An 11924-nucleotide genomic window follows, 5' to 3' on the forward strand; every position below is an offset into this window, starting at 1 on the left:
GGCACCGGTGCCCCAATTCCGGTGAGGGGCAGAGCGAGCCCTGGCATCGGCCCGGTCCTCTGATCCCCACTTCCGGTGAGGAGCAGAGCGAGCCCTGGCGTCGGCCCGGTCCCCTGCCCCCCACTTCCGGTGAGCTGCTCAGGCATCGGCCCAGTGGGCGCGGGACGTGGGAGGCAGCGCGGCACGCACGCTGCTCGCTTCCCGGCTCCGGATCTCAGCGACCCCGGCTTCCGTGTCCTTTCCTCAGGAGGCGCCATGTTCCTCACCGCCGCCCTCCTCCGCGGGCGCATTCCGGGCCGGCAGTGGATCGGGAAGCACCGGCGGCCACGAAACGTGTCTTCCCAGATGAAGGCGAACATGCTGCGTCGCCTGGAGGTGGAGGCCGAGAACCACTACTGGCTGAGCATGCCCTACATGACGGCGGAGCAGGAGTTCGGCCACGCCGCGCAGCGCCGGGCGCAGGCGTTCGAGGCCATCAAGGCGGCCGCCACTTCCAGATTCCCCGAGCATAGATACGTCGCCGACCAGCTAGGCCATCTCAACGTCACCAAGAAATGGTCCTGACCTGGAGTCATCACCTTTGCGCTCATGGAGACGAGACTGTTGTGTACTTTGCTGGCCCCGGAGCTGAAGGAAAATGTAATTTATGTAACCTTCGACCAGAATATTATTAAAGTAAACATGATTAATAGTTGTTTCCTCTAGGATATTTGGGACTCTCCCTAAGCACTGGCTCACGCCTGTGACCCTCACACCCAGGAGGAAGAGGGAGAGAAATCTCTGCTGGTGTGCTCAGACCCAGCCTCAGAAAGCCAAGGAAAGAATATTTGGGGCTCTATCTAACCTTGCTATCTGTGCGTAATTTCTGATCGATTGTCAGTTGTGGTTTGTTTGTTTCCTGACCTCAAATTTGCGGTAGCCTTGCCTGTCTCCAGGAGCTGAAATGAAAGTCATTGGCTCCCTGCCCTACTGTGAACTGTGACTTTTTTTTTTTGGAGCTAGGTCTCCCTGTGTATTGAACTCAGGAGATCCGCTGGCCTCCGCCTCCTAACGCTGGAATTAGCGGCTCCCCTTCGCACCTTGAGCTTTTTTTTTAAATACTGTTATAAAAACTAACCTGACGAGTCTAGTCGGAGACACTTGCCTAGGACTTTGTTGTACAAGCTTTCTTAGTTTCCGTCTAGAGCAGCACCTATGTGTGGGGAGCAGCTCCGTCGGTGGGGGATGGGATGTGTTGAAAGACCATTTCACAGGAGTCACCTAAGACTATCAAAAACAGACATTTACGCTTCAGAACAGTAGCAAAATTACAGCTATAAATGTGCAATGAAAACATTTTATGGTTGGGGTCACCACACCATGAGGAACTGTATTAAAGGGTCACAGCATTAGGAAGTTTGAGGACCACTGGTCTAGAGTGTTTACTCCCCAGCACAGTAAGGTGGGTATGGTGGAACATACCTGGAATCTCAGCATTCTGGAGCTGGAGGCAGTTCAGAAGGACAAGGTCATAGCCCACTGTGGAGCAAGGCTGAGGCCAGCCTGAGATACATGAGACCATTTCGCAAAAGAAAGGGGTATTTTCTTCCAGGATTTGAGCACCGTGGGTGGGCGTGTGAAGTGGAAGACGTTTATTAAGTCAGGTCTCTATATTTTCGTTCTTTGAAGAAGGGTCTATAAGTAGAAAAATTTATATTGTCTTTTTTTCTTGACTGTGTAGTGTGTGGAACAGTCTTAAGGTGGCAGTAGACCCTTTGTGTACTGACACTGCCAAAATGCTACCCTGCAGTTACACAGAAAAGAGTAGTGAATTTGTTCCCTTCTGTACTGTTTGTGGTAGGAAAGCAATTCAGGTCTACAGTCCAGAGACTGCTGCTTTTGACACTCTGGTTTACATCTTCGCAGCTACCCACAGATGCTTAGTCACTGTTCATATAGAGGGAATTATACTAGTGTTTCAGAAATGCTGAGTCAAGTCTGCACTTGGGACTGTTTAGGCCTCTTTGCTTATAATCCACCTTCTCTCTCTAATTTGGTCATTACAGTTTTTTATAAATTTGCAGGAAAGTTTGTGATTCACGAAACAACAGTGAAAACTATGAATGGTTCCCTTCATCATTTTGCTTCCTATTTCCCTTTCCTCAACAGCACAGTGTTTTCTTGGACATGAGTCAACTACCTTTTCTTCTAAATCTAATGGACATAAGCAAAACTAGTAGACTTAATACATAATCCATACATCTACTCTTAACACGTAGTGAGCACTTCTAAACAGGTAGCAAAACTAGACATTTAAGCAAAGGGCTGAGAGGTAATCACTACACTCACAGGGCAGGGTAATACACACATGAAGCAACAGTTCTAATACACAGATTTTAGAAGGAACCGTTCCACTTCCTTACAGTGGCATTTCATTTGTATTTTAATAAATAAAGCTTTCCTGAGGATCAGAAAAGTAAAACAGCCACACTGGCCAGCCTTACAGACCAGGCAGCAATGACACACACCTTTAATCCCAGTAGCCACACTAGCTTGCTATAGAAGCCAGGCAGTAGTGGTGCACAGCATTAATCCCAGCCCTAGAGAGGAATATAAGACAGAAGACAGCTCTCAGTCCCAGTCTCATTCTGAGCTGTAGTTTCCTGGAGGCAGGATCAACATTTTCGGACTGAGGTCAAGGTAAGAGCCAGTGGCTGACTGCTTTGCTTTTCTGGTCTTCAGGTTGAACCCCAATATCTGTGAGTTTTTATTAATCATGCTACACTTCCTACTTTCTACCCTCCAACCTGTGAGATAAAACTCTGGCATGAATGAGTCCAAGTGATGTGAACATCACATTACGAACTTTCCATCTCTCTAGATTATTAAACTCGATAGTGCTGCTGATGAAACCTGGGGTGTCACATGTTATACGGGGGCTCTGCCAACTGAGCTCCATACCCTGCCTGAAAAGTAGGGGATTTTGTTGGCCGTGGTGGATGCCTTTGATCAGCATTCAGGAGGCATAGCAGATGACAGTTCCAGACCAGTCTGGTCTACATAGCTCCAACCCAGCCAGGGCTACATAGTGAGACCCTCTCAAAACAACAAAAATGGGCAGTGGGTGTGGTCCACAGGATGTGTGAGGACAACTCACACAGATTCAAGTCAATAGAAACTATTAGCCAGTCGGTCACTACACTGGGTGTTTGCCACTTGAGTCCTCAAAACACACCTGGGTTGACATACTTCCCATAACAAGAACAGTTAGCCAGAAGCAGAACTACAGAAGAAAAAAAGGGTAGGAGACATTTAGAAACTTGCCCAGAACTCTGGACTTTGATGGGTTAGGTTTTGTTTTCATTTTTGGCAGGTATTGCTGCTTCTGTGCATGTCCATTGTGCTGTGTTGGGGAATATTTTCAGGTGTGTGACTTTTGTTTCCACTGTATTTGTTTAACTCAAGCTGTGTTACTATGCCTGTCTAAAACACCTGATGGTCCTAAAAAAAAAAAATGTACAACCAATAGTGAGTGAGGCAGGAGCAAGGATAGGCGGGGAAATCTGGGAGGAACAAGAGCTCGTGGCAAGAGAATAAGGAGAAGAGGACATAAGGGGCCGGTCACCCAGCAGCCATGGGAGTAAGAGTGAAAGTAAGATTTACAGAAGAGAAAGATAAAAGCCCAGAGGCAAAAGGTAGATGGGATAATTTAAGAAAAGCTGGCTAGCCTTTAATCCCAGCACTCGCGAGGCAGAGGCAGGCGGATCTCTGTGAGTTCGAGACCAGCCTGGTCTACAAGAGTTAGTACCAGGACAGGCTCCAAAGCCACAGAGAAACCCTGACTTGAAAAGCTGGCTAGAAACAAAACAGGCTAAGGCTAGGTTATTATAACTAAGAATAAGTGTGTTTACTTGGGAGCTTGGTGGCAGGCCCCTCAAAAAGCCAAAATAGGGGCTGGTGAGATGACTCAGTGGTTAAGAGCACTTGACTGCTCCTCCAGAGGACCAGGTTCAATTCTCAGCACCCACATGGCAGCCTGCAGCTGTCTGTAACTCCAGATTCAAGAGAATCTGACATCGTTATACCAATGCACATGAAATAAAGTTTTTTAAAAAGCCAAAATAAAACATCACACTAGAGTTGTTTATGTTGTGCTAAGATCTGGGACTTGTTACAGGTTCATGTAACCCAGACTGACCTACAAATTATCTTCCCCCAGTGCTGGGATTATATGGAAAGTGAGTTTTTCAAACTACTTCCAGCACACATCCACATCCCCACACTTTGAAAGGACAGCATGATACAGGCACCACATTCATTTGAAAAGATTGAAGTTGATTGCAGCACTCAGAAGGCAGAAGCAGGTGATCTGAGTTCGAGGCCAGTCTGGTCTACAGTGAGTTCCAGGATTGCCAGGACTACACAGAGAAATCCTGTCTCAAAAAGCCAAAAAAAGAAAAAGGAATGGGTTGCAGGTATACTTCAGAAGTAGTGTTTGCTTCCTTACCAGGTTCTAGACCCAGAATAGGAAAAAAACAAAAGCCAAAAAGGCAGAGGCAAAGCTAGGTCACTCTACATCCAGGTTCACTCGGAGTTGATCAATCTTCCAAATCCATGGCCATTACTACCAGTGGCCAATGAAGTCAGACTTAAGCTAACATTGTGTGTGTGTTTGAGACAGCCCTTTGTTACAGTTCAGAATGAATTTGAGCAATCCCGCCCCAACCTCCGAGTGCTGGGATCACAGGTGTGAGCTGCCACAAGTGGCAATGAGCCATTTCTTCGTGCCAGACATCTTCCAGAGCCCACTGCAGTCTTCAATTCTCTCACTGGCTGTTACCATCTAACCATCTTAGCCCTCCCTTTGCCAGAGAACCCCGGCCCTTAAAGGTGCCCACGTCTATACCCACTGCCTAGAGGACAGCTGCTTGGGGCATTTCCACCACTCACCCTGTGCAGCTCAATAGCTGGCAAAGGAACTTACGAGTACTGCCGTTGGGCCACCATGTGTGAAGGTTCCTGAAAACTTTCATTTTCGCTTCATCTTCAAGGTCTTTCCCATGTATATACTTCAATGCTTTTGTGTTGTTTTGTTGGACAGGGTCTCTGTAGGTAGTCCTGTACTGGAACTATGTAGACTAGGCTGGCCTCAAAGTCAGGTATCCTCCTCTATCTACCTCCAGAATGCTAGAATTAAAAGCTTATTCAACTACACCCACACCCAGGGATGCCCCAACTTCTCTATCTAGTTATAGGAAACATTTACATGGTTTCATGGTGTCTCTGTAAGTGCAATGTAAGACACAGGTCTCCCTCATCAAGTACCTTTTTCTCTGCACATTCCTGTGTACATTCCTAAGGGCATTCATCCAGAGGTTACATCTCAGGTCTCCATCTAATCAGTGCTACTTCCCAAGTCTTCATGTAAAGTCAACGTTTTCCTTTGATTACTAGCATGACAACTTAGCTGATTTCTTGGAATAGTTTTAAATTTTATTATATTCATGTGTGAGCATATGTACATGTGCTGGCTACTAAGCACACTGGCTTCCTGGAACTAAACCCAGGACTTCAGGTTGGAGCAACTGCCTTTACCCGCAGAGCTATCGCACTGGCCCAGTAGATTTAAAGTAAGTGCAAGTCCTATAGAATCTATGTGCATGAAATATGTATATGAAAGAGGCAGACCACCCTCAAATGGATAACACAATGGTCTAGCATCCAACGGTTTTCTCATCATTGATGTGGACTATCTATGGGAAATTTTTTGGTTTAAAACCCAATGTAGGCATATGGTAGGAAAATGTAAGACATACATGGAAGCAGCTGCTATCAACTCCAGGCTCCCCTCTCTGGAAGCAGACCTCCTGAGGCTTGGCTATACATGTCCTTAGACACTCCACTGCACGTGCAAACTCAGACACAGGGCACTTCAGTCTTCTCTTGCTTCAGACAGTACTGTAATGGATACTTTTTTCCTTGTAGGGTAGAGCATGAATACAGTCTCCCATACCACAAACGATTCAGCAGGGTTTCCTACATTAGGGGAAATTGCAGGTCAACACATTCTCGGTGCAATAGATAAGCCTTGCCCTGGGAAACCATTTTTGTGATCATGGTAAATCCACTGCCAGACAAATATACGTAATTATTCTTACACCAAATACAACTCCTGAAAGGAAATGAGTCAGACTGTGAGCACCTGAATCCTCAATGGCCACCGCCAAACCTATAGTCTCCTGAGACTCAGGCCACAGAAACACAACACTCGGATCCTTTTAGAAGGTATTTTTAATTGTGTATTTGTATGCTTGTATGTAGATATATGTACAGAATAGGTGTCTGCCAAGGTCAGCTGTTGGATTCCCCAAAGCTGGAATCAGTCACCATTATAGGTGCTGGGAACTGAATTCTGGTCCCCTGGAAAAGCAGTATGTGCTCTTAGCCACAGAGCTCTTTCTCTAGCTCCTGGTTAATCTGGGACACCATGAAAAGACCAAACCTAAGAATAATAGGGGTAGAAGGAGAAGAACTCCAGCTCAAAGGCACAGGAGACATGTTCAACAAAATCATAGAAGAAAACTTTCCCAACCTAAAGAAGAATATCCCTATGAAGGTACAAGAAGCTTACAGAACACCAAACAGACTGGATCAAAAAAAAAAATCCCCTCACCATATAATAATCAAAATACAAAACATACATAATAAAGAAAGAATATTAAGAGCTGCAAAGTAAAAAAAAAAAAGCCAAGTAACATAAAAAGGTGAAACTATCAGAATTACACCTGACTTTTCAATGGAAACCATTAAAGTCAGAAGGTCCTGGACAGATGTGCTGCAGACACTAAGAGACCACGGATGAAAGCACAGACTACTATACCCAGCAAAGCTTTCAATCACCATCAATGGAGAAAACAAGATATTCCATGACAAAAACAGATTTAAACAATACATATCCACAAACCCAGCCCTACAAAAAGTACCTGAAGGAAAACCCCAACCCAAGGAAGCCAACTGCACCCACAAAACACAGGCAACTGATAACCTCCCCCTCCAGCATAACCCAAAGGGAAACACACAAACGCTCCTACCAAAAAATAACTGGAAGTAACAACCACTGGTCATTAATATTGTTTAATATCAATGGACTCAATTCACTTATAAAAATACACAGACTAAGAGAATGGATACAAAAACAGAATCCAGCTTTCTGTTGTATATAAGAAACACATCTCAACTTCAAAGACAAACACTACCTCAAAGTAAAGGGTTGGGAATGGGTTTTTCAATCAAATGGACCTAAGAAACAAGCGGGAATAGCTATCCTAATATCTAACAAAATTGATTTTAAACTAAAATCAATCAGAAGAGATGGAGAAGGCAGTTTATACTCATAACAGAACAATCCATCAAGATGTAGTCTCAATCCAGAACATCTATGCCTCTATTACAAGAGCACCCACATATGTACAAGAAACTTTATTAGAACTTAAATCACTTATCAAACCCAACATAATGATAGTCGGAGACTTCAACACTCCACTCTTGACAACGGACAGGTCAACCAGACAGAAACTTAACAGAGAAATAAGAGAAGTAACAGATGTTATGAATCAAATGGACTTAACAGACATCTATAGAACATTCCACCCAAACACAAAAGAATATACCTTCTTCTCAGCACCTCATGGAACCTTCTCAAAAATTGATCACATCCTCAGAAACAAAGCAAACATCCACAGATACAAAACAAAATTGGAGTAACCCCGTGTCTTATCAGATCACCATGGATTAAAGTTAGAATTTAACAACAATACTAATCTCAGAAAGCCTACAAACCCATGGAAATTGAACAGTGAAGTACTGAACCAACCCTGGGTCAAGGAAGAAATAAAGAAATTAAAGACTTCCTTGAATTCAAAAAATGAAGGCACAACGTATTCAAACCTATGGGACACTATGAAAGCAGTGCTAAGAGGAAAGTTCATAGCACTAAGTGCCCACATAAAGAAGAGAGAAAGACCACATTAGTGACTTAACAGCACACCTGAAAGCTCTGTATCTCTTCAAGAGACTTATTGAAGTTTTGGCAATAGCAATAAGACAACAAAAGGAGATCAAGGGGATTCAAATTGGAAATGAAGAAGTCAAACTTTCATTATTTGCAGATGATATGATAGTATATATAAGTGACCCCAAAAACTCTACCAGAGAACTCTTACAGCTGATAAATACCTTCAGTGATTTGGGAGGTTACAGAATCAACTAAAAAAAAAAAATCAGTAGCTCTCTGTAGCCCTTCTATCCACAAATGATAAAGAAGCTGAGAGGAAAATCAGAGCAGCATCACCTTCACAACAGCCACAAATAACAGAAAATATCTTGGGGTAACAACTAACTAAAGAAGTGAAAGACCTATTTGACAAGAACTTTAGTCTGTGAAGAAAGAAACTGAAGATACAAGAAAATGGAAGGATCTCCCACGCTCTTGGATAGGTAGGATCAATACAGTAAAAATGGCAATCCTACCAAAAGTGATCTATAGATTCAATACAATCCCCATCAAAATCCCAACAAAATTCTTCACAGATCTTGAAAGAATAATCAAATTCATATGAGAAAAAAAAAACAGGATAGCCAAAACAATCCTGTGCAATAAAGAAACTTCCAGAGGCATCTCTGACATCAAGCTCTATTACAGAGCTGCAGTAATGAAAACAGCTTGGTACTGGATAAAAACAGAGGGTGATCAATGGAATTGAATCAAAGACCCAGATATTAATTATGATCACCCGCTTTTTGATAAAGAAGCTAAAATTATACAATGGAAAAAAGAAAGTATCTTCAACAAATGATGAAGGCATAACTGGATGTCAACATGTAGAAGAATGCAAACAGATCCATATCTATCCCCATGCACAAAACTCAAGTCCAAATGGAATAAAGACCTCAACATAAATCTGACCACACTAAACCTGACAGAAGAGAAAGTGGGAAGTAGTCTTCAATACATGGGCACAAGAGACCACTTCCTAAATATAACACCAGTAGCACAGATACTGAGAGCAACAATAAATTAATGGAACCTCCTGAAACTGAGAAGCTTCTGTAAAGCAAAAGACACAGTCAGTAAGACAAAAAGGCAACCTACTGAAGGGGAAAAGATATTCCCCACCCCACATCAAAGGACTGATCTCCAAAATATATAAATTACTCAAGAAATTAGACATTAAAATTATAAATAACCCAATTAAAAATGGGGTAGAGAATTCTCAACAGAAGAATCTCAAATGGCCAAAAGATACTTAAGAAAATGTTTTGAAACAACTCTGAGATACCATCTTACACCTGTCAGAATAGCTAAGATCAAAAACACCAATGATAACCTATGCCGGAGAGGATGTGGAGTAAGGGGAACACTCATCCATTGCTGGTGGAAACGCAAACTTGTGCAACCACTTTGGAAATCAGTATGGCAGTTTCTCAGAAAATTGGGAATCAACCTACCTCAGGACCCAGCAATACCACTCTTGGGCATATACTCAAAAGATGCTCAATCATATTACAAAGACACATGTTTAACTATGTTCACAGCAGTATTATTTGTAATAGCCAGGACCTGGAAACAACCTAGATGCTCCTCAACTGATGAATGGATAAAGAAAATGTGGCACATTTAAACATTACTACTCAGCGGTAAAAAAAAACGACATCTTGAGTTTTGCAGGCAAATGGATGGAATTAGAAAACACTATCCTGAGACAACCCAGACCCCAAAAGATGAATATGGTATGTACTCACTCACAGTGGATACTAGCTATAAACAAAGGATACTGAGCTTATAGTTTACGATTCTAGAGAAGCTAATAAGGTGAACTCACAGAAAAACATATAAAGATCCACCTGAAAACTGGAGACAGACAAGACCACCTGACAAAATTGGGAACATGTGGGTGGTGGGAGAAGGAAGGTAGAAAGGGAAGAGAAGGGGAGGGATGAGAACTTGAGGGAATGGGATAGTCGAGATGGAGGAATAGAGAGAAAAGAAAGCGTTATCTTGATTGAGGGAGTCATTATGGGGTTAGCAGAAACCTGGTCTAGAGAAATTCCCAGGAATCCACAAGGATGACCAGCTAAGACCCTAAGCAACAGAGGAAAGGGGACCCGATCTTGACTTCCCCTGTAGTCAGACTGATGAATATCTTAAATATCATCATAGAACCTTCATCCAGCAACTGATGGAACTAGAGGCAGAGACCTGCATTGGGGCACTGGACTGAGCTCCCAAAGTCCAGTTGAAGAATGGGAGGAATGAGAATATAAGCAAAGATGTCAAGACCATGATGGGTTCACCCACTGAAACAGTCTAATGGGAGTTTACCAATTCCAGTCACACTAGGAAGGAACAAGCATAGGACCAAGCTAGTCCCTCTGAATGTGGGTGACAGTTGCATAGCTGGGGCAGACTGAGGGGCCACCAGGAGTGGCACCAGGATTTATCCCTACTGCATGTATTGGCTTTTTGGGAACCTATTCTCTTTGGATGGATACCTTGCTCAGCCTAGATATAGTAGGGAGGGACTTGGACCTTCCACAAAGCAATGTGCCTTACCCTCTCTGAGGATTGGATGGGGGTGGGGAAGGAGGGTCTGTGAAGGGAAGCGGGGAGGGGAGTGGAACTTGGATTGGTATTTTTAAAAACCTAATGAATTATATAAAAAAAGAATTTAGAGTTGACTGGAGTCACACAACCAGCACGGCAAAATAGAAACTCTGGTAACCAAGGTGTCAACCTGCGATGGAAGCCAGGCAGCTCAGGGGTAAAGGTGATGGAGTTTAAATGCAGCCTGGAGTGGATCCCTGAGCAGAAGTAACACTTAGAAGCTTTATAGTTGGTTCAGTGCTTAGAAGTGCTTCCCACTCTCCAGAGGAATTTTGAGTGACTCACAACTGCCTTTAACTCTAGCTCCACAAAATCCAGGGCACCACTGGTCCCTTTCTCCCACCCCCCCACCCCCATAAAAAATACACCTTAACACAAACAAACAAAAAAACACCCTATAAGGTGGGAGTCATGGACACAAGGTCAAGGACTTAACATCATGAAACTGTCGAATACCCATAAAATCCTGTGGCTTCAAAGAGCTATTAGTTGCTATCCTTGTGGAGTTTGGAACACCACCTAATGGTGCTGTTCTGTTGTCTAGAGACAGAGTTTCAACTATGTATCCCTCGATTGCCTGGAAATTGATATGTAGACCAGACTAGCTTCAACTCACAGATATCCTCCTGCCTCTGCCTCCTGTGTTGGGATTATAGATGCGTTATCACCAAGACTGGTCTCAGACAGTATACTTACTGAACCAGAGGAAAAGGCGGTCACCTCTGTGAACCTCTCTCTATTGGCTCTTACACATACTCTTGAGATTTTAATGGTCAAGACAACACCTATTACTCAGTAATTTAACAACCACAATTCAACCATTTTACATATCTAGCAGGTATGCAAGATCCTAAAGTACTCTGTAAAACAACCTGTGTCCAGTTAAAAGCCTAATTAAACCTTTTAGGTTCTGAAGAAAACTGAAGTACAATGTAACTTGCCTCTCAGAAGCCAGCTGTCCTCAGAAATCACTAAGCTCTCTAAACCAGTGGTCCTCAACCCATGCATGGGCCAAGACACCTTGAGGGGGTCAAACATCAGATATCCTGAATCTCAGATATTTACATTGCGATTCGTAACCGCAGCAAAATTATAGTTATGAAAAATCAACTTATGGTTGGGGGTCACCACAACGAGAGGAACTGTTTTAGAGGGTTGCAGCATTAGAAAGGTAGATGAACCACTGCATTAAATAAACAATACTTTTAACAGATTTTTACACTGATCAAAATGAAATTATTTCCTCATTTGGCAAATATCACTTTATAATGATAACAAAACA

At 43.2% G+C, this 11924-nt stretch overlaps 1 protein-coding gene across 1 annotated transcript; it reads left to right on the plus strand.

Moving 5' to 3' along the window:
• The first annotated feature begins 255 nt into the window (after positions 1-255).
• Mrpl57 (mitochondrial ribosomal protein L57) lies at positions 256-691 on the plus strand. Its single transcript, XM_075949890.1, has one exon. The coding sequence runs from the start codon at positions 256-258 to the stop codon at positions 562-564; it is 309 nt and encodes a 102-aa protein (XP_075806005.1). The 3' UTR covers positions 565-691.
• Positions 692-11924: the final 11233 nt, after the last annotated feature.

This window comes from Microtus pennsylvanicus, chromosome 15 (genome assembly GCF_037038515.1).
Source record: "Microtus pennsylvanicus isolate mMicPen1 chromosome 15, mMicPen1.hap1, whole genome shotgun sequence".
Lineage (NCBI taxonomy): Eukaryota > Metazoa > Chordata > Mammalia > Rodentia > Cricetidae > Microtus > Microtus pennsylvanicus.

What these genes read in the sequence shown, in the direction of transcription:
- Mrpl57 (XM_075949890.1), top strand. Translation starts at nt 256, where the DNA reads ATGTTCCTCACCGCCGCCCTCCTCCGCGGGCGCATTCCGGGCCGGCAG.